Source organism: Oncorhynchus tshawytscha, linkage group LG21 (genome assembly GCF_018296145.1).
Source record: "Oncorhynchus tshawytscha isolate Ot180627B linkage group LG21, Otsh_v2.0, whole genome shotgun sequence".
Classification (NCBI taxonomy): Eukaryota; Metazoa; Chordata; class Actinopteri; order Salmoniformes; family Salmonidae; genus Oncorhynchus; species Oncorhynchus tshawytscha.
This window is the reverse complement of record NC_056449.1, coordinates 365,381-389,001: the sequence shown is the minus strand read 5'-3', so window position 1 is coordinate 389,001 and position 23,621 is coordinate 365,381. Positions and strand designations below refer to the sequence as shown.

Here is a 23,621-nt window from a genome sequence, read left to right as displayed (position 1 = left end):
CATTACATTTGTGAGTTGACTCCCATTTGTGAGTTGCTTCACATATTTGTGACATTTTACAGATCAGTTTATGCAGATAAAGATACGGAATCCAGAGTAGGACATCCTCAGTTCTAATAAAAATGCATATATCACAATTACCCTTTCCTCCTTTCCTATATTAATTTCCTCCTTTCCTAGCTTGCTTACATTGATCCCTTTCCTTCCGTTCCTCCAATCCTTTGCTTTCCTAGCTTTCTTTCCTCCTATCCTTTCTTTCTTTTTTCTTTCCTCTGACCTTAGCTTCCTTTCCTCCATTTCTTTCTCCCTTTCCTTCCCTAACTTCCATTTCTCTCCTCCTTTCCTTGCTCTCTTTCCTTCCCTGGCATATTCTCCTCATTTCCTAGTTCCCTTTCCTTTCCTCCTTTGCTTTCTCACAACTCACAAATGTAATGCAAGTAAGTTACAAATAAGTAAGATGCGGTCACAAATTAAATCTGTGGAGTCACAAATGTTGACATTCATAAAAACATATTTTTGACCCCTGTTGTGTTTGCAAATTAAGAAATATGTTTCTAAATTATGTGGTGTTAACCAGAAAAAAATGTATTTGCACATACTTGCTAATCATAATTTGTTTTTGTTAATGATGACTCATTTGCTTTTGGATCATTACATACACTACCGTTCAAAAGTTTGGGGTCACTTAGAAATATCCTTGTTTTTGAAAGAAAAGCAATTTTTTGTGACTCACAACTTATATATTCACAAAATGTTGATAGAAATCTACATCCATAAAAAATAATGTGTGTTATAATTCATAGAAATTACAGTCAAGTAATAATAATGCAAAATAGCATAGGTGTGTAAGATTAAACAAAGCACATTTTTATTAATCCATACATTGTCTCAAGAAGAATGTACAGTAACATAGATGCATCAGCACTGATGTAAGTCTAGTTTTGGAATAGCCGTTGACTCTAGTAGCCACTTTGCATTGTACTGCAAGATATAAATCTAGCCCTAAAGCCAAGCATATCAAACCAACTTCTTTGCAATCAAGAAGTCTTTCAGTCTTTTGATTTGCCAAAATCCAACTGATAGTAGAACGGAAGTCTGCACAACAGCCCACCACAAAACTTTCCCATTGGTTTCTTCACTGATCTGACGGAAAGTTTCCTCTCTTTCCTGTGAATTAAAAAAGTAGTGGTGCATAGTTCATTTTGGACCGTTCTTAGTTGAATAGGGCAGGCATATTAGCTCAATGCAATATGTGTTGTCTTCATCAAACAATGCATCTGTAGTTCTGATCAAAATACTAGTCTGCTTTGTTCAGAATCTTTGAAAATGACTCTTTCATAAAGTGTTTGTTTGTGATTATTTCCTATGTGTGTGATACTTTGCATTCTTGACAAGTCTGTAGGGTTTACCCTCTGGAAGTCTTGCTGCCTGGTGATGTATAGGATCTGGTCCCTCAGGTGCTCCAGGCTGTACTCCATGGTCTGGACTGTGTCTTTGTGTCTCTCAACACTGGGGTCAATGGAGTGCTCTCCCATCTGAACATCAAAATGAATCCTCTGCGATGGAGATATCAGAACATTGTTCAGTAATGGTTGGCTGAGAGAAATTGATGATAAAATGAAGTCTTGTTAGACTTCAGTGCAGCTTTTGACATTATCGATCATAGTCTGCTGCTGGAAAAACGTATGTTATGGCTTTCCACCCCCTGCTATAATGTGGATAAAGAGTTACTTGTCTAACAGAACACAGAGGGTGTTCTTTAATGGAAGCCTCTCAAACATAATCCAGGTAGAATCAGGAATTCCTCAGGCTAGCTGTATAGGCCCCTTGCTTTTTGTTCAATCTTTACTAACGATATGCCACTGACTTTGAGTAAAACCAGAGTGTCTATTGAGCAAGTTGAGATGACAACACTGCTTGTAACCCTGGATTGTAAACTGTCATGGTCAAAGCATATTGATATAACAATAGCTAAGATGGTGAAAAGTCTGTCCATAATAAAGTGCTGCTCTGCCTTCTTAACAACACGATCAACAAGGCAGGTCCTATAGGCCCGAGTTTTGTCACACCTTGACTACTGTTCAGTCATGTGGTCAGGTGCCACAAAAATGACTTAGGAAAATTGCAATTGGCTCAGAACAGGGCAGCACGTCTGGCCCTTGGATGTACACAGGGAGCTTATATTAATAATATGCATATCAATCTCTCCTGGCTCAAAGTGGAGGAGAGATTGACTTCATCACTACTTGTATTTATGAGAGATATTGACATGTTGAATGCACCGAGCTGTCTGTTTGAACTACTGACACCCATGCATACCCTACAAGACATGCCACAAGAGGTCTCTTCACAGTCCCCAAGTACAGAACAGACTATGGGAGGCACACTGTACTACATAGAGCTATGACTACATGGAACTCTATTCCACATCAAGTAACTGATGCAAGCATAAAAAACACCTTATGGAACAGCTGGGACTGTGAAGCAAAAAAATATATAGGCACAGACACATGCATACACACACACACGATAACATACGCACTATACACACACGCACACATGGATTTAGAACTGTAGATATGTGGTGGAGTAGGGGCCTGAGGGCACACTGTGTGTTCTAAAATCTGTGAATGTATTGTAATGTTTTTCAAATGGTAGGAACTGCCTTAATTGTGCCTTGGCAGCAGTTAATGGGTTCCGTAATAAATACAAATACAGTCCAGCAGACTCAGTGCATTCAAAGTATAAGTGTGGATGAACTCACCAGCCTTTCACCGGCAAAAACTGAAAACCTTGTTGAGTTGGACTGCATGCACAACCAATGTGGGCCAGAAGCGTGGGATGTGAATGTGAATTTTCCAAATCTGCCATATCTTTTTTTCATCAGTATCTGGAACCAAAGAGGAGAAAAATATGAAGAGTATGCTCTCTTTGTTTAAGGAATGGTTTTATGTAATCAGGACAAGCAAACATATGTTTTTGTTTAGGGAGTGGGTTGGGTCGTAAACTGCTCTGTAAACCTACGTACGTCATGGTTTGGATCTCGCACAGTGATAGTGAGGCCAAGATGAGGGGAGTTAAGGTTATTTTTTACATCCCAATTCTCCAAAAGAAAATAACCTGCGAAAAACACAACACAGACAGTATGAGGCAATATTCTAAGTGTTTTATTACAACTCAGTGTGCTTTAGATTGCTTGGGGTTGAACCATTATTACATAAACAGTAGAGGATTTTGCAAATTAAGCCTGTCCCTCTCCAGATGTAAATACTATTAGAATATCAAATGTCATATGCCTCCTGGATGACGTCATCATGATCTCTGCTAATCCATTTAACTTTTTTTTGTGTTTTTCTGATAGGCGGCTGAGATACAGCACAGTGAAATTCAACCATGCAGAACAGTGTCCTCTTTTCCAACTGCCCACAGAACTCACCTGTGACCAGCATGTCGCCTGGAATCTCCTCGATGAGGCATTTCTCCTCCAGCTCACCCAGATCAAAGTACATAGCAGCCGTCAGCACTAGGTAACACAGCATCCACAGCCCAATGCCCCTCACATTCATTTGAACTTACAAGATGTGACTAACTTAAATTAATATAATGAGCCTTATGGTTGCTCGTGTGCAGGTGACTCTGGTGTGAAAACTTACACCTGCTGTTGCTGCGACTGACCACCCAAACTGTGAGTTTGAGGGTGTACCCAAGGACAACAGAGAAACTGATAGGCCTGGCCAGTAGTAGAAGCCTACATGTATTGATAAAGAAACATGAAATAGTTCACTTATTAACTCATGTTCACTGTACCATCGTGAAACCTACTCGCAAAGACTGTCATTCATCAAAAGCCAAGAACCTGTCTTTCTCTTTTTCCTGTTACTTTTCCCAGTAATTTTCCATCAGTTGTCAATGGTTTGAATTAAGACCAACCTGAGAAACAACCAGGAATATATATGAAGAGAAAGCCACCAATGGCCAAGATGTAGGTTATGATTGCTATTGCTTACAATTTCTGGAGTCAGTTTATTTCTCTGGTTTTCTGTAGCTTAGGGGTTTTCTAGGAAATAGCTCATTTGTGCTACATTGTGATTGACACTTTGTCATTATCTTATCATGGGACATGTCTTGACATACAGTATGTCAGGTATGACTTATGAAAGCTTTGGCATATATAGCAAATGACGTCAATGAGTGACAAAGCTTTTGATGAAAGGGACACTCCTTTGAGATCGGTGTGTTTCATAGCCCTATTTTATGCTGTGGTGTATGATGTAGTTTGTTAATTGTATGTTATATTTTAGCTTTACATCAATCAAAAATAAAATTACAATCGGCTTACATGTATTTACATTTTTTTTTTGGACTTACATACAGACACAAATTAATTTAGCAATTTCTTTCCGATTACCTCAATGGCACGATCGAGTATGTTATTTCTACTGCTTGATACTGTACAGGTCAAAATTCTGTAAATAAATATACTCTCTGTAGTAGAGATCATCATGGAAAACAATGCTTTATTTGTAAACACTTAAATGCACACTGCACAATGTTTAAGACAATAGTTGTAATTGAACTGCATCTTACAATGCAATTCTGAACTCCAATCTGGTCTATTGCAAGTACTGGATCCATTGAAGCACCATGATTTCCCTGTTCTCTGAGGTTTTGGCAGCTATTAGGCCAATGACGTAGGGGAACAAGGAGAAACTAGGCCCTATGGGGAAAGTTTCAAGACAACCTCTTAATTTCTCTGGCTTCCCAATAATTGCCTGTCTGTGACCCATTTATAAATCTTTCCCAGTGGCTTTCCCATCTTTCCCAATTTAAAGTGGCTGGTGTCCAAGTGCTTGATACCGTTCCATTTATTCCATTCCAGCCATTACTATGAGCATTCCTCCCTTCACCACCCTCCGCTGTTCCCAGCGAATACACTAGGCGGCCCAGAGAGAAAAGGGTCTATCTTTACAGCTTGGGCTTCTCCAGTGGAGATGACGGACGTATCTTTCGTCGTCTTTGTCGTCTTGCAAGGCCTCTTCTTTTCTGTTTCTTACTCCTGCCGGCCAGACATAAGCAGTTGTTAGAGATGTATTTAATCTCCTCTTCCAGTGGGGGGCAGACTACCCAATTGTTAGCTGGTTGTAGGTGGATGTAGCGTGTTCTGTTGCGCACACTTGAGTCTCCGCATTTGCCTTTGCACAGGCCCCAGGGTGACCATACAGACACCTCACAGTCCAGAGGGGTGGAATCTAGTGGGAAGGACACCAGAGACTCTGTTAGCAATATCCATGAAGACATTATTTTAGCAAACACTTGAATTGCAAGAGCCCAGATACAAGAGACCTGGAACACTTGAGCATGCAGCAAGCAGTAAGGGGTGATATGAATTCAGTGAGCCTTCTTCCAGCCAAGCTCTAGGGCCCCTCTGTGTGTGTGTGTGGGGGGGGTCTGTTAGAGTTATAGCATGCAACACACGGATATGCCCTCAGGCATAGGTTAAAAGGACTGATTCAGCTAAGCCACCCAACACCATTTCATATAAAAGGGGAAGACTTGATTTATTGGCTGGTACTAAACTTTAAGTAAATTTTCTGAAAAACAGATCAAATATTTACATCATATTTCCAAGTGCTATGTAAAATATAGCTGTAATACTGGCTCGTATGTGGCTGTACATTCCTGGCTAATGTGGCTATACTGCAGTTTAAGTCTGGATGGACTTTTATTGAATAATTCAATTAGAATAACTTCACTTTGTTTTTTAAATCATGTGATTTGCCAAGCCCCTACCTACAAAGTTATGACCTTGTAAAATGTTGATATTTTTCATAGATTGAGGCTTTTTGGATAATTAGAAAAGCAGAAGGATGGAACATGGAAATAAAAGCAAGGCTCGAGTTGACATCTTATTTTGGTTCCATTACAAACACTCCAAACGTGCTGAGTGGCAGGAAACTTCCAATGCCTTTGGCCTCCTTTCTCCTGTTTGTTGCCTGGTTGCCATGGGTTCAGAGGACCAGCACTTGCTGACTCCATCTCAATGCTGTTGCACAATGGATCCGATTTACTACAGATTTCTTCTTTACGTTTTGCCAGATGGCCAGCACCAATTCTTTGCTCTCTCCTTTCATTTTAACAGTGCTAAATTTGAGAAATTTGGATCATAATATTTATGGGGGGTTTTTCGATCAGAGGGGTAGGATTGGAAGATATCCAATAGATATTAGTTACGCATTTTCACTGTATTTGTCTCTTACATGTGTCTTGATTACTTATGAATGAGTCCTCAATCTCATTGCCAGTCTGGTTGAACTGGGTGGGCTCCATGAGTATGCTGAAGATCTGGTTGCTGTTGATCTTTGTAAGGGTGACCTTGCCCATGGGGGTCAGATTCTTCAGACGGGGGTAATAGCAGGAGTTGGCAGGATGGTTTGGAGAAGATGACGTTATCTGGAAAGGACAAAATCAAGTTGTACTGGTATTGATTACCAAAGCTGATAGTGATACTATCATACAGTACCAACATGATGATGAACCATGGGCTCTTTTAGATTTACCTGTGTGACTTTGTCCTGAGGAATGGTCTCAAAGTTGGGAGAGGAAAAGGTGAAGCCGCTGTGAGTGCCTGCATCGTAGGGGGTACAGCTCCAGTGTCATGCTCTCCTTCACGAAGGTTAAAAAAGCCGTCTACTCCCAGGAACCAGCTGGGAACTATCTGCACTACGAAGGACAGCTGGGGAGAGAGAAAGGAGTAGTGTGGGTTATGTGGACGTTTCTAGTAGTCCACCTAACAGTATACTCAAATTTGGTGAGAAAGTTGAAGGATCAGCAATCTCGATCTGCACTGCATTAATCCTTGCTCTCATGTCTTTCCAGAGCTTTCCTCAACTACAATTTTTTTTCTGAGGTCTTGTCTGACTTCTTTTGATTTTCCCATGTCAAGTAAAGAGGCACTGAGTTTGAAGGTAGGCCTTGAAATACATCCACAGTTACACCTCCAATTGACTCAAATGATGGCTTTAGAAGCTTCTGATAGGCTAATTGACATGACAACATTTTCGGGAATTTTCCAAGCTGTTTAAAGGCACAGTCAACTTAGTCAACACAGTCAACACAGTCAACTTCTGACCCACTGGAATTGTGATAAAGTGAATTATGAGTGAAATAATCTGTCTGTAAACAATTGTTGGTAAAAAAGTAGAAAAGTAGATGTCTTGCCAAAACTATAGTTTTCTAACAATACATTTTGTGGAGTGGTTGAAAAACAAGTTTTAATGACTCCAACCTAAGTGTATGTAAACTTCCGACTTCAACTGTAGATGCATGCTTCTCAGATCCTCACTACACAAACATCAATTTGACATTCAGTAAGGCAGTGGTTGAGAAGAGAGAGAGAGGAGTACTTACTGAGTTTGCAGACACAGATGAGTTTCCCTTTGAAGTTGAGGAGTGAAGTGTAGAGGAGAGGAGAGAGCTGCAGTGGAGTGGAGGACACCACCTGTGCCTGAGCTGTCGTGATAAGGGACTTCGAGACCTGAATGCTTCCCTCAGCTATTTATGCCTTCCAGAGGTTCCCTCAGTCAAACAATATAAACAACCCCTGCCCTGACCCCTCCCAGCACCACTGATGCATGCAGCATGCTCCATATTAGCTCTCCCTTCCGCCCTCCTCCCAAGGTGTGAGTTAATAGATCATAGTTAGAAACGGGGTGATCGTTTTTTATACAAGGGTCTACTCTACAGTGTGTAATGAGCTGGAGCAGGGAGCACGGCTGCCTGTGAAGGACCTCTTGGTTTCTTAGGAAAGCAGAGTGGTGGGGGAAGTGGCTTGGCCAGTAGACAGCTTGGCAAAGGGATATGGAAGGGGAGGCAGCCTGAGCCGGCAGCCCTTCTAGCCCACATTCAAGCTAAGAGCAGCAGGCTGGAGCTGTTCCCCTCCCACTCCCACTCGCCTGCTCTATAACTCTGATACAAGGGTTGTTTTGTGAGATTCTGTTGATTAAGTTCCAGAAGTTCAATTAGAAGTGCACGTGCAGTATATATTCTGTTATGAAATTTTGCAAGCAACCAATTTGTCACATCATTGTGAGTGATGTAAGTTAACCTATTATCAATATATCCAATTGTACCATATCCATACTGTATTTTAATTATGCCACGGTCTAAAGTAATGTGCATTGTCTGCTAAAACTCTGTAACACTTTGGTGAAACATATGTAGCCTTAAGTTTTACAGGAACTAGTAAATACCGAAGTCAAACATGGTGAGACTGAAGATGTAGGTCAGAAGTGGCAGAGGCAAGTTTGCCAAAATGTCTACCGAAAGAGAGAGCGTACAAATCAAATCCAATTATTTATATAGCTGTTCTTACATCAGCTGATATATCAAAGTGCTGTACACAAACCCAGCCTAAAACCCCAAACAGCAAGCAATGCAGGTGTAGAAGAAAGGCCAAAACCTAGGAAGAAACCTAGAGAGGAACCAGGCTATGAGGGGTGGCCAGTCCTCTTTTGCCTGTGCCGGGTGGAGATGATAACAGAACATGGTCAAGATGTTCAAATGTTCATAAATGACAAGCATGGTCAAATAATAGTAATCACAGTGAACAGGTCAGGGTTCCATAGCCGCAGGCAGAACACTTGAAACTGGAGCAGCAGCACGGCCAGGTGGACTGGGGACAACAATGAGTCATCATGCCAGGTAGTTCTGAGGCATGGTCCTAGGGCTCAGGTCCTCCGAGAGAGAAAGAAAGAGAGAATTAGAGAGAGCATACCTAAATTCACACAGGACACCGGATAAGACACCAGATATAACAGGTTGACCCTAGCCCCCAGACAAACTACTGCAGCATAAATACTGGAGGCTGAGACAGGAGGGGCCAGGAGACACTGTGGCCCCATCCGATGATACCCCCGGACAGGGCCAAACAGGCAGGATATAACCGCACCCACTTTGCCAAAGCACAGCCCCCACACCACTAGAGGGATATCTTCAACCACCAACTTACCATCCTGAGACAAGGCCGAGTATAGCCCATATCAAAGATCTCCGCCACGGCACAACCCAATGGGGGGCGCCAACCCAGACAGAAAAACAACGTCAGTGACTCAACCCACTCAAGTGACGCACCCCTCCTAGGGACGGCATGGAAGAGCACCAGTAAGCCAGTGACTCAGTCCCTGTAATAGGGTTAGAGGCAGAGAATCCCAGTGGAGAGAGGGGAACCGGCCAGGCAGAGACTGCAAGGGTGGTTCATTGCTCCAGTGTCTTTCCGTTCACCTTCACACTCCTGGGCCAGACTGCACTCAATCATAGGACCTACTGAAGAGATGAGTCTTCAATAAAGACTTAAAGGTTGAGACCGAGTCTGCGTCTCTCACATGGGTAGGCAGACCATTCCATTCAAATTGAGCTCTACAGGAGAAAGCCCTGCCTATAGCTGTTTGCTTAGAAATTCTGCCTCTTGTGACCGTAGCATACGTGTAGGTATGTACGGCAGGACCAAATCGGAAAGATAGGTAGGAGCAAGCCCATGTAATGCTTTGTAGGTTAGCAGTAAAACCTTGAAATCAGCCCTAGCCTTAACAGGAAGCCAGTGTAGGGAGGCTAGCCCTGGAGTAATATGGATCAAGTTTTGCAGTTTCAGAGTGACATTCATTCATTCGTTATAGAATGGATGTTTCGGCGGTTGTCGTTCTTCCCGTTCAATGATACCGAATTCCTAGCTGTAGACTAGTAATTAATATCAAAGACTTCTTCTTATTCTGTCGGTATCGATAGTCAAAGAGTTTAACCACGTGGTATGGTTAAAAGATTCAGCAATGGTCTATAACCTTTGTACCCTCATAATGGAGGAAAACATGGTCTGGTGATAATTTCTCAAAGTTGTGTTTATTTGCAATTGCAGAAAAGGGCTGTCCCAGGATGCCTGACCCTAACTGGGCTCAGGGGCGGTCCTCTGATTTAGTTAAACTCAAAAGGGAGTTTCCTTCATAAAATGTTTACAAAGAGTATCATACTCACTCATTCATCTTATACAACAATTAGATGTAAACCTCATATCTGAGGCTATTATATAAACAGCGTTATGGTAATGTGGCCACACCGTCTCCCATGAGCCCAGTTGTAACAAATGGACCACTTCGTAACTGGATTCTTCACCAATCTTTTATACTTTCTCCGGAACATGAAATTTGTTCGGACCTCAAGTTCTGTGAGGTGGAAGAAATTCCTTTGTCTTTGTCTCTTATACTGTGTGGCCATGAGGCAGGGTCTTCTCAGGAATTTACAGGGAGAGGGGGATGGGCTTGCTGTACCCAAAGAGGGCAACGTCATGACACTAGGTTGAGACACAGACACGCTCTCAATGGGGATAGCTGAGCTGACTACACTGACTGTGCTAGTGGCAGACTCCACTAAGCTGGCAGGCTGCCTGGCTAACAGCCTACTGCCTGGCCTGCACCCTATTTTATTGTGGAGCTAGGGGAGTTAGAGCCCTGTCTATGTTCGTAGATAAGATGAGAGCACCCCTCCAGCTAGGATGGTGTCCGTCCCTCCAGAAGCCATGAGAAAGTTGTCCGGCTGCGGAGACCATGCAAGGGGATTTATACGACTATCTGTACTTACTGGTGGCACAGACGCTGTTTCATCCTTTCCTACACTGAAATTACCCTTGCCTAACGATTGTGTCTAAAGCTGGGCCTGCAGCACAGCTATCCTCGCCGTAATACGATCGTTCTGCTGTATATTATGAGTACAGCGACTGCAATTAGAAGACATCATGTTAATGTTACTACTTAGCTGCAGCTGTTGGAGGTCCTGACAAACCATGTCCAGATAAAGCGTCCGGAGTGAAAAAGTTGAATGAAAAAAAGTTGAGTCAGGGAAAAACTAAAAATATAAACGGTATTTAAAAAGTAAAAACCAAAAAGTTGTCAGGTAGCAAAGTAAGGTTAGCAACAAAACGCACAGCAGCACGTAAACAAGTCTGCAAGTTGTGACAAAGTGTTGTATTGCCAAAGCAGCCATATGAGGTCACAGCGCCCTGGCCCTCTGGCTGTGAGAGTGGTTGAGAGACCTTTAAGAGGGGTCTCCCCACAACCACACACCACCAACACCTGGACAAAATAACATTGACATCCCTTTGACACGTTTCTCTTTCTCCCTACAGCACCAAACCTCTCCCTTAGAGCTCGTTAGGCAATAATCACCTCCAATTTCCAAGTGTAATTTCCTTGTTATCTTACTTCCATCAAAATATCAAGCCTCAACCATCTTGATGGTAATGGAATCTACAGACAGGCAGCAGGTGGGATATACATGTTGGCCCTTTTTTTATTTTTAAACGTCTGCCAAAGTTGTAAAATCCTATACAACTTGCTTAATAAGAATCTCAACTTCTCTCTAAGCTCTTTTTCTCTGCCTACTCGTGTTCTTTTCAATCTGTTTGAATAAGCCTCTGTTCCAGTGATGTTCTGTGTATTCAGTATAGCAGTTATGAGACAGAGATATGAGAGTTTATGTGGTTAAGTTCCTTCAACCTTTTTGCATTGATTGAGCCAATGTGAAAGATTGTATTTACCTGTTGTTTTGGTACTGACCTAGCTACACTACATGACCAGAGTATGTGGACACCTGCTTGTTGAACATCTCATTCCAAAATCAAGGGCATTAATATGGAGTTGGTCCACCCTTTGCTGCTATAACAGCATCCACTCTTCTGGGAAGGCTTTCTACCTGATGATGGAACATTGCTGCGGGGACTTCCATTCAGCCACAAGAGCCTTAGTGAGGTCGGGCGATGGTGTTGGGCGATTAGGCCTGGCTTGCAGTTGGCGTTCCAATTCAGCCCAAAGGTTTTCAATGGGGTTGGGGTCAGGGCTCTGCAGGCCAGTCATGTTCCTCCACACCGATCTCGACAAACCCTTTCTGTATGGACCTCGCTTTGTGCACAGGGGCATTGTCATGCAGAAACAGGAAGGGGCCACTCAAGAACATTCAGAGACTTGTCCTGAAGCCACTCCGGTGTTGTCTTGGCTGTGTGCTTAGGGTCGTTGTCCAGCTCTGAGGTCCAGAGCTATGGAGAAGGTTTTCATCAAGGATCTCTCTTAACTTTTCTCTGTTGATCTTTGCCTTGATCCAGACGAGTCTCCCAGTTCCTGCTGCTGAAAAACATCTGCACAGCATGATGCTGTGACCACCGTGCTTCACCGTCGGGATGGTGACAGTTTTCTTCCAGATGTGACACTTCGAATTCAGTTTCATCAGACCAGAGAATATTCTTTCTCATGGTTTGAGTGTCTTTATGTGCCTTTTGGCAAACTCCAAGCGGGCTGTCATGTGCCTTTTACTCATCTCCACAGAGGAACTCTAGAGCTCTGTCAGAGTGACCATTGGGTTCTAGTCAACTCCCTGACCAAGGCCCTTCTCCCCCGATTTGGCCGGGCGGCCAGCTCTAGGAAAAGTCTTGATCGTTCCAAACTTCTTCCATTTAAGAATGATGAGATAACAGGATTTTCCTATAGCAGATTATGGAGTCTATATCATTGTTTTCAGCAGGGTGCCAAGTTGAAATTGTGGTAGGCTGCGTTTCCACCTGTCCTTCCTTCCAAATCTATTAGATAACAGGATTTGGAGATAATGGAATCAGTGGTATCTATATTCCAGTGTTCAACAGGGTGCCAAAAGACATTGTGGTGGTGGAGTTTGGTGGGGTGTATGACAGGAAGAAGGCTCTGGCATATTTTTCACCATATACCCTAACTGACCTTTTTAAGAATTACAGAGATGTATATTTTCCCAATATTATAATTTTTTTCTATCTGTAAAATTAAAACAGTCTCGCAAATTATGCTGGCATTAAGAGAAAGGTCACCCAGTTGGCCTGGTTCACAAGCATACAGTATACCATTCACTAGTTAAACACATCCAGCTTTCAGAGTGGCGCACTCACTGAAACACAATTCTGTTGAGTCTTGAAGTGCTTCATACATCTATTGCTTTGCATTCACTTCTCTCTCTTCACCTCTTGCCATGCTGGTTTGAAGTGCCCTACTGCTTTTCCTATTTATGTGTGCAATTCCATCAGCCCTGTTTGAGATTTTATTTGTCTGCCGAGGATGAAAGTTCATTGCACCATTTTACTATGGCTCAAAACGCAAACCTGGCTCTCACCAAAGATCTTTAAAACACTCTGTTTTTAGAGGGCAATTCTAAAAGGTGTAACTCAGTTCACTTTGTTTTGATAGGTGCACACATTTTACAACAAGACACTCAATGGACTACAATGCCTTCTTTTCTCACAGGTTCATATTTAATAAAAATGTATTACAATAGTAACAGTTTCTCACATTTCTTGACAGTTGAAGGGAGATGGTTGAGAATGATCTCTTGGTGTCTTCTGTCAGTGCAGTCGCTGGCACTCTCCGAGAACGGTCTGAATGTTTAAGAGCAGATGGAAAGGTTACCAAAGAGAACGTTTCCATGCCTTCCCCCATTGGGGCCAATCAACTGTTAGTCTACAAAATACATAATATATAAGATGTTATTAAAAGTATTGCAAAGGAATTACAACCTTAATTTGAAACTGTTCTCTCCGAGCTGTCTGTATGTAAAAGAATGCCATAATAATAAATTCCCTTCCTCACAATCAAACAAACAATTATCCATTGTGTTATGGTGCAAATAACAGCTTAGCGATCATGACTTGAACTGTGTTTGAGTTATAGCAGAGACAGATTTCATCCAGACTTTCCAGTGCCTTTCCTACACACGTCTTTCCTACGCACTTCTCAGTATTTGGTATTCAGACTTACCTTATTCTGTCATCTAACATGCTCTGCAGGTGTGGCTACCTTGCACGCTCTGAATACATTTCATTCAATCACTACAAACCCTACCACTTTCTGGACAACAGATTTTCTCGTGGTTTTCATTCAATATGGTTTTCAGTACATTTATCTTAAGCAATCCCTTTAAATACGGTAAACCTTTAAATTTTGGCGACAGACTCACTAGATAGAATATATCGAGAGAAACGGTTCCAAATATTAGGGATCAATTAAAGAAAGCCATCGCAATATACGGTACGGATACTTATTTTCCACCATAATTTGCAAATACATTCTTTAAAAATCCTACAATGTGATTTTCTGGATTTTTTTTCTCATGTTGTCTGTCATAGTTGAAGTGTACCTATGATGAAAATTACAGGCCTCTCGCATCTTTTTAAGTGGGAGAACTTGCACAATTGGTGGCTGACTAAATACTTTTTTGCCCCACTGTACATTCAATTTGATTTGACCACCAAGTGCTGAAGCACGATCGTCTGTCCTCGGTTGCAACACTCACTACCGAGTTCCAAACTGCCTCTGGAAGCAACGTCAGCACAAGAACTGTTCGTCGGGAGCTTCATGAAATGGGTTTCTATGGCTGAGCAGCCGCACACAAGCCTAAGCTCATCATGAGTGGTGTAAAGTTCGCCGCCATTGGACTTTGGAGCAGTGGAAATGCGATCTCAGGAGTGATGAATCACGCTTCAGCGTCTGGCAGTCTGTCGGACGAATCTGGGTTTGGCGGATGCCAGGAGAACGCTACATGCCCCAATGCACAGTGCCAACTGTAAAGTTTGGTGGAGGAGGAATAATGGTCTGGGGCTGTTTTTAATGGTTCGGGCTAGGCCCCTTAATTCCAGTGAAGGGAAATCTTAACGCTACAGGAATGACATACAATGACATTCTAGACGATTCTTTGCTTCCAACTTTGTGGCAACAGTTTGGGGAAGGCCCTTTCCTGTTTCAGCATGACAATGCCCCTGTGCACGGTCCAAGCAAGGTCCATACAGAAATGGTTTGTCGAGATCGGTGTGGAAGAACTTGACTGGCCTGCACAGAGCCCTGTGGACTTGAATGACCTAAACTCCATTGAACACCTTTTGGATGAATTGGAACGCTGACTGCGAGCCAGGCCTAATCGCCATCAGTGCCAGATCTCACTAATGCTCTTGTGGCTGAATGGAAGCAAGTCCCCACTGCAATGTTCCAACATCTATTGGAAATAGTCGGCTTCCCAGAAGAGTGGAGGCTGTTATAGTGGCAAATGGGGGGGCAACTCTATATTAATGGCCATTATTTTGGAATGAGAATGCACTACATGGCCAAAAGTATGTGGACTATCAACTGTTACTAAAGATCCTCAGCAACAACCACACGGCCGTGACGACATTTACAGAGGAAGCAAATAAAGGTAACAAAACAATGTAATTAAATGGAATGATAATGTCGGCTATACCAACTGAAGGGAACTAACAGTAAATTGGCAGTTGAATATGTGTGGTTATAAGGCTTACGGATGGTTGATACTGATAGTGGATAATATTTAACATGATAGAAACAGAAATTCATAAAGCATAGCATTTCATAAACTTTGCTATTGGAATGTTATGTTAATATGCATCCTTTGCTGCCATATGACTGGTTCACATTTGCCTCCAGTGATAAGGTAAAAAAGATTTATATTTACAATTCACATATCCACATTAATTACTCATTTACTTAACTCTTATCAATAGCTCTTATCAAGTTGTAAATTGCAGTGCATGGTGTTATTTATATTGGTTAGAAATAAAGCTGATGCTTTTTCCCCTTTGAACCAGTTAGACCTTATTCAAGTGTTGAAGTACCCGTTCAGCAGAACGTAGCGGGTAGGTTAAGAAAGACGTTTCAATTTATAATGTCTGCAAATAAATGATAACTAAGTGTGAGCGGACCAAGTAATTGGGCGTCACTCTAAAGCGGGAAGGTGGAATAAACGAGTCAGGAGTAGGTTCTTGATTGAACACAGTTCTCTATTGAGGGCATTTGGTCAACAAACACTCCAACATAATCAATGAAAATCTTCCAAGGAAAAACATACATCTTCTTCAGATGAAACAGGAACACAATAGGATTATCTTTAAACTACAACAAAAAGTCACAGGATTGTCACCGTCTTAGTGGTTCTTCCTGGATAGCTCCTCTCTCTCGGTGGCCATCTCCCAGAGATAGTTTTCCCCTCCTTCTCTACTGGTTCCATTCTCTCTCTTATAAAGGAAGGAGAGTATGTCATTAGTACCGTCAGCTGTGCTTAATTGCCTCTGGTTACCTTGTCTCCCATGCCTTGTTGGGCTACTATCCATGAGCCCAGCCTGCCCTCTGGTCCTTCCACATAAGGCAACAATGGGTGTGCAAACCAGGTATTGAAAAAGTTTTGTCCAAAGTGTTGGTTAGTAAGCTATTTGTCAGGGGCGTAGGCATGGATGGGTATGGGTGGAGAGAGGCCCACCCACTGGGGAGCCAGGCCCTGACAGGCCCAGCCAATCAGATTGATGTGGTTTAAGCATTGTGGACACTATCAAATGTTTGTATTTTTTCAACAACAAAAAAGTGCGAGTTGAGAGTGAAAATCAAAAAAATCTATAACAGCTTGAAAAACAGGATATTTCACACAAGGTTCCCTTTCTTCCCTGGGCAGGCCGTTTGGAAACTTTTTAGGTAGATTTTGAGTGTACCCACTTCTCAAGGCACCACTGCACCACTGCATAGGGCTGTTGGAAAGACAGCAGTCACACATAGCATGATGTTAAAGCATAAGCAGTCCATGAACTCGGACATAATAAGCCAGTAGGTCCCAATCATAAGAATACAAAAACACAACCATTAAGCATTTCCCAATCGAATGTAAAACTATTGCTTCCCATTGCCTTTGTCACGTTAAGCACACAAAGTAACCGGTGACAAAAAGATTAAAGTGGAACTGACAGCGTTTTAACTCATTTGCAGATGTGAAACAAACAGACAATCATATCAGTCAAAAATATAAAATTCCCATTTTATTCTACAAAACCATCTTCATAAGAGATTATAAAAATAAAAAAACAATTATAAAAAATTGTTGTCAAGAGACTGGACATTGGCAAGAAGAACGCTAGGGAGTGGTGCACGGTGTGCCTGTCTCCGGAGTCTGACCAGAAGACCGCCTCGTTTCCCTCTTTTTCGGAGTCGTTTTTTTGGGTCGCTGCATGGAATCCACTCCGTTGTCCTGTTTGTAAGGCAGAACACAGGATCCGCGTCGCGAAAAACATATTCTTGATCGTACTGATGGTGAGTTGACGCTGATCTTATATTCAGTAGTTCTTCTCGACTGTATGTAATGAAACCTAAGATGACCTGGGGTACTAATGTAAGAAATAACACGTAAAAAAACAAAAAACTGCATAGTTTCCTAGGAACGCGAAGCGAGGCAGCCATCTCTGTCGGCGCCGGAAGCTCCAAAAGCCTGAGAGCAGCATTGAAGTTGTTGGTGTCATTAATTAATTTGAGGAGCAATTATATAATAATAAAGGTGAAATAAATAAAATATAATATGTACAGTCAAAAGGGTTCGCAAAGCACTGCAGAGGTGTCTAAAATTGTATGCAAAGTAAAAACATACCCTAAAGGCCTTGTAATGGGAGAAAATGATGACGGATACACATTTGGAAAGATTTCACTGATTCTAGTCACAGAATCACAGGTTCATTTAATTGTTGGGGTGTATCAGTCTGTGTCACTGGTCGATCTCGGGGTTCATTTTATACCAGATTCTCTGATTTAATTATGCGTGTGTTAATGAAGATAGTCTGAGTAATTATTACCCACTACCAGTTTATAAAGTGTCAGGTTTCTCTGTTGTTTCCCTGCATCACTCAGTGTGTTCTCCTTAAACCAGTGTAGGCATGGAGGGTCTTCAATATGCAATTAAACACCAATTCCCCGAGTTGGAGACCGAGATGGTGAGATCTTTGTCGGAGCATCTGAGGGCAAATGTTGGCATGGAGAATATTAACGACCTTGAATATGTTCAGCAGGATGATATAAAATGCAATTTGACGCCAATATAGTGCTGGGAATTGCTTCAGTCCGTCAACCAAAGAGGTGAGATCTTGATTGATAAATGTAACATATTTATGTAATTGTTATGAAAAAAGGGTGCTATCTAGAACCTAAAATGGTTATTTGGCTGTCCCCATAAGAGAACCCTTTGAAGATCCCGTTTTGATTCCAGGTATATGTATAACCCTTTTGGATCCAGGTAGAACTCTTCTGGGTTCCATGTAGAACCCTCTCCACAGAGGGTTCTACATAGAAACCAAAAGGGTTCTACCTGGAACCAAAAAGGGTTCTCCTATGGGGACAGCCAAAGAACCCTTTCGGAACACTTTTTTCTAAGAGTGTACACACACAAGTTTAAAAAGGTTCTGCAAGTAGTTTATTTGCCCTCAAAGGAAATGGCTTATGCTATGAAGGAGCGAGACAATTATAAAAGTACTAAAATATACAAATGTTTCTGTAAATTGTTTGTTTGTCTTCTGGTATGGTATGGAGTGCAGCGCAAAGCCTAACATAAGAAAATGAAGAATGAATAGGATCTGTAACAATGGATAGGACACTTGTCCTCCTCCAAGCATCAGTGACCTCCAGGAACAGTGGCTTTCCCTTTCACCAAGTTATGGCTCTGCAGCCACTTCAATGCTCGTGATTGACAGTCACCTGACTCTCGCTCTCCCGAACAAGGGTAAGAATTGTCAACTTTTTAAAAAGCCAAAAGCCCAAGTTGAGGAGAGAGATCCAGTGCCTGCTGAATGAAATCGACGGTTACATAAATGGCAATTACGATCTAACAGCCACTGCTGCCATTCTTCTGTTGATGACCCACTTCAAAGAGAAGGACACATCTCGTTCCCCTTGGCAGATGTAAGGAATAGTGTTTTAGTTTATATGATTAATGGTGTTTATACTGTACTATTACACATAATTAGAATATGTTTTATATGTATGTTTTGTGATTTTAGGTCACTGCTGTTAGCATTTGTTAGTTACATTGCAGTGATATTTCTTGTTGTTATTTTTTCAATGCCTCAACTGATTTAATATATTCTATGTTGGGTTGTGCAGGTTCCTGGTTCGAATAAACCCTGAAGGAACCAAATGCACAGCGAAAGCTGGAGTGAGCCACAAGACCGGAAAGGTTGTTCAGAGGAAGCCATTGCCAATTGATCCACATGTTACACTCTTTCTCGCAGTCCTGAAGGAGTTTGAGTGGAAAAACTCCAACATGTAAAGTACACAAACACACACACCTGATGAACACAAACTTTATTTGTTAGTTGTCATCTGCATTTTTACCCAGCGAGTAATAATAGTAGTATTGATAGGAGTTATGATAGCAATAGCAATTTCTCTTTCTATTCTTTCTATTCCCATGTTTGTCCTAGTTGACGTATCAGAGCTAAGGAGGATCAGCGTTTCAAAGATTGGGGTAATAATCTGCACGCCACCCAGATTTATTCAAGACTTGTTTGCACCTCTCATTCTCTCAGAAATCTTGCCATGCGGGTTGGGTCGGCAAATTATCTACTTGCGCCATGCCGGAGCCTGTGTTGGCTTAAGGTAGTGTGCTTCTCTGGCTCCAGTCTAGCCCTGCTTGCTCCTCTATCCATCCTTCTCTCTCAGCCCCTTTCTCTCTCTCTCTCTCTCTCTCTCTCTCGTTTCTCTCTCAAAGACAGGCAGGCAAGCAGTACTTGTTATAATTTTTTGTAAATATGTCTCCCTGTTCAACTGTTGTTTTCCTATTTTTCATTGATCTGTTTAAGATTGTATTTTTTTCTTACTTAATCCTGTATTTTCAAGAATGACCTATTCTGTTGTCTTGGTTTGTGTATGGTGAAGTACATTATTGGCCAGTATTTGTCAATGTTCTTATCACTGTATCTCTGTCTCTCTCTCTCTCTCCCCTACTATCTAGAACATTCTCTTCCGGCGCCGACAGAGATGGCCGCCTCGCTTCGCGTTCCTAGGAAACTATGCAGTTTTTTGTTTTTTTACGTGTTATTTCTTACACTAGTACCCCAGGTCATCTTAGGTTTCTTTACATACAGCCGACAAGAACTACTGAATATAAGATCAGCGTCAACTCACCATCAGTACGACCAAGAATATGTTTTTCGCGACGCGGATCCTGTATTCTGCCTTACAACCAGTGTAACCGAGTGGATCACATGCAGCGACCAAAAAAAAAACGACTCAGAAAAAGAGGGAAACGAAGCGGTCTTCTGGTCAGACTCCGGAGACGGGCACATCGTGCACCACTCCCTAGCATTCTTCTTGCCAATGTCCAGTCTCTTGACAACAAGGTTGATGAAATCCGAGCAAGGGTAGCATTCCAGAGGGACATCAGAGACTGTAACGTTCTCTGCTTCACGGAAACATGGCTAACTGGAGAGACGCAATCCGAAGCGGTGCAGCCAGCGGGTTTCTCCACGCATCGCGCCGACAGAAACAAACATCTTTCTGGTAAGAAGAGGGGCGGGGGCGTATGTCTTATGGCCAACGTGACATGGTGTGATGAAGGAAACATACAGGAACTCAAATCCTTCTGTTCACCTGATTTAGAATTCCTCACAATCAAATGTAGACCGCATTATCTACCAAGAGAATTCTCTTCGATTATAATCACAGCCGTATATATCCCCCCAAGCAGACACATCGATGGCTCTGAACGAACTTTATTTAACTCTCTGCAAACTGGAAACGATTTATCCGGAGGCTGCATTCATTGTAGCTGGGGATTTTAACAAGGCTAATCTGAAAACAAGACTCCCTAAATTTTATCAGCATATCGATTGCGCAACCAGGGGTGGAAAGACCCTGGATCATTGTTACTCTAACTTCCGCGACGCATATAAGGCCCTGCCCCGCCCCCTTTCGGGAAAGCTGACCACGACTCCATTTTGTTGATCCCTGCCTACAGACAGAAACTAAAACAAGAAGCTCCCACGCTGAGGTCTGTCCAACGCTGGTCCGACCAAGCTGACTCCACACTCCAAGACTGCTTCCATCACGTGGACTGGGAGATGCTTCGTATTGCGTCAGACAACAACATTGACGAATACGCTGATACGGTGTGCGAGTTCATTAGAACGTGCGTTGAAGATGTCGTTCCCATAGCAACGATTAAAACATTTCCTAACCAGAAACCGTGGATTGATGGCAGCATTCGTGTGAAACTGAAGGCACGAACCACTGCTTTTAATCAGGGCAAGGTGTCTGGTAACATGGCTGAATACAAACAGTGCAGCTATTCCCTCCGCAAGGCTATCAAACAAGCTAAGCGCCAGTACAGAGACAAAGTAGAATCTCAATTCAACGGCTCAGACACAAGAGGTATGTGGCAGGGTCTACAGTCAATCACGGACTACAGGAAGAAACCCAGCCCAGTCACGGACCAGGATGTCTTGCTCCCAGGCAGACTAAATAACTTTTTGCCCGCTTTGAGGACAATACAGTGCCACTGACACGGCCTGCAACGGAAACATGCAGTCTCTCCTTCACTGCAGCCGAAGTGAGTAAGACATTTAAACGTGTTAACCCTCGCAAGGCTGCAGGCCCAGACGGCATCCCCAGCCGCGCCCTCAGAGCATGCGCAGACCAGCTGGCCGGTGTGTTTACGGACATATTCAATCAATCCCTATACCAGTCTGCTGTTCCCACATGCTTCAAGAGGGCCACCATTGTTCCTGTTCCCAAGAAAGCTAAGGTAACTGAGCTAAACGACTACCGCCCCGTAGCACTCACATCCGTCATCATGAAGTGCTTTGAGAGACTAGTCAAGGACCATATCACCTCCACCCTACCTGACACCCTTGACCCACTCCAATTTGCTTACCGCCCAAATAGGTCCACAGACGATGCAATCTCAACCACACTGCACACTGCCCTAACCCATCTGGACAAGAGGAATACCTATGTGAGAATGCTGTTCATCGACTACAGCTCGGCATTCAACACCATAGTACCCTCCAAGCTCGTCATCAAGCTCGAGACCCTGGGTCTCGACCCCGCCCTGTGCAACTGGGTACTGGACTTCCTGACGGGCCGCCCCAGGTGGTGAGGGTAGGCAACAACATCTCCTCCCCGCTGATCCTCAACACTGGGGCCCCACAAGGGTGCGTTCTGAGCCCTCTCCTGTACTCCCTGTTCACCCACGACTGCGTGGCCATGCACGCCTCCAACTCAATCATCAAGTTTGCGGACGACACAACAGTGGTAGGCTTGATTACCAACAACGACGAGACGGCCTACAGGGAGGAAGTGAGGGCCCTCGGAGTGTGGTGTCAGGAAAATAACCTCACACTCAACGTCAACAAAACTAAGGAGATGATTGTGGACTTCAGGAAACAGCAGAGGGAACACCCCCCATCCACATCGATGGAACAGTAGTGGAGAGGGTAGCAAGTTTTAAGTTCCTCGGCATACACATCACAGACAAACTGAATTGGTCCACTCACACAGACAGCATCGTGAGGAAGGCGCAGCAGCGCCTCTTCAACCTCAGGAGGCTGAAGAAATTCGGCTTGTCACCAAAAGCACTCACAAACTTCTACAGATGCACAATCGAGAGCATCCTGGCGGGCTGTATCACCGCCTGGTATGGCAACTGCACCGCCCTCAACCGTAAGGCTCTCCAGAGGGTAGTGAGGTCTGCACAACGCATCACCGGGGCAAACAACCTGCCCTCCAGGACACCTACACCACCCGATGCTACAGGAAGGCCATAAAGATCATCAAGGACATCAACCACCCGAGCCACTGCCTGTTCACCCCGCTGCCATCCAGAAGGCGAGGTCAGTACAGGTGCATCAAAGCTGGGACCGAGAGACTGAAAAACAGCTTCTATCTCAAGGCCATCAGACTGTTAAACAGCCACCACTAACATTGAGTGGCTACTGCCAACACACTGTCAATGACACTGACTCTACTCCAGCCACTTTAATCATGGGAAATGATGTAAATATATCACTAGCCACTTTAAACAATGCTACCTTATATAATGTTACTTACCCTACATTGTTCATCTCATATGCATACGTTGATACTGTACTCTATATCATCGACTGCATCCTTATGTAATACATGTATCACTAGCCACTTTAACTATGCCACTTGGTTTACATACTTATCTCAAATGTATATACTGTACTCGATATCATCTACTGTATCTTGCCTATGCTGCTCTGTACCATCACTCATTCATATATCCTTATGTACATATTCTTTATCCCCTTACACTGTGTATGACAGTAGTTTTTTTGGAATTGTTAGTTAGATTACTTGCTCGTTATTACTGCATTGTCGGGACTAGAAGCACAAGCATTTCGCTACACTCGCATTAACATCTGCTAACCATGTGTATGTGACAAATAAAATTTGATTTGATTTGATTTGATTTGTAATGTTGCTCTTTTCAAATGTTGTTCTTTGTGGTTAAATTGCAATTCATGTGAAATTCATGTAATGAATTTGTGTAAAAATATATATATTTATTCATGTTGTTTTTCTTACAATATTACATTTCAGGGAGCTGTCTTTTAAAGACAACCTGCAATGCTGCATTGTACTGTAAATTAATTGTATATTACTGCAGGTATTTCACTGTACATTTACAGCATTATACTGGCACCACAGCTGACAGTTTAATACTGTCATTTTTCTTTACAGCAGTAATGCTGTAATGTAGTTTACAGTACTATTTTCCTTACTGTATGT

The 23,621-nt window shown here is 42.7% G+C and overlaps 2 protein-coding genes across 2 annotated transcripts; both read right to left on the bottom strand.

The window, feature by feature from the left end:
* Nucleotides 1-846: 846 nt before the first annotated feature.
* si:ch211-255i20.3 (transmembrane emp24 domain-containing protein 11) lies at nt 847-3,687 on the bottom strand. The gene is made up of 5 exons (XM_024382453.2): nt 3,437-3,687; nt 3,029-3,120; nt 2,765-2,890; nt 1,410-1,556; nt 847-1,167 (listed from the first exon to the last, which is right to left on the bottom strand). Exons 1-5 carry the CDS (start codon nt 3,564-3,566, stop codon nt 1,018-1,020), a joined length of 645 nt encoding a protein of 214 aa, XP_024238221.1. The 5' UTR covers nt 3,567-3,687; the 3' UTR covers nt 847-1,017.
* Nucleotides 3,688-4,500: 813 nt separating this feature from the next.
* LOC112220463 (spondin-2-like) lies at nt 4,501-19,443 on the bottom strand. Its single transcript, XM_024382337.1, is given in 6 exon segments — nt 4,501-5,249; nt 6,258-6,450; nt 6,558-6,638; nt 6,640-6,667; nt 6,669-6,733; nt 19,435-19,443. Coding segments are annotated over 6 exon segments (660 nt in total). The 3' UTR covers nt 4,501-4,965.
* Between the last annotated feature and the right edge of the window lie 4,178 nt (nt 19,444-23,621).

Excerpts from the sequence above, each read along its gene's own strand:
- si:ch211-255i20.3 (XM_024382453.2), bottom strand. The coding sequence starts at position 3,566 with ATGAATGTGAGGGGCATTGGGCTGTGGATGCTGTGTTACCTAGTGCTG. Across the intron at positions 3,121-3,436 it reads AGGCGACATGCTGGTCACAG|GTTATTTTCTTTTGGAGAAT; the intron begins GTGAGTTCTGTG and ends TGTTTTTCGCAG. Across the intron at positions 2,891-3,028 it reads TGCGAGATCCAAACCATGAC|ATACTGATGAAAAAAAGATA; the intron begins GTACGTAGGTTT and ends CTTTGGTTCCAG.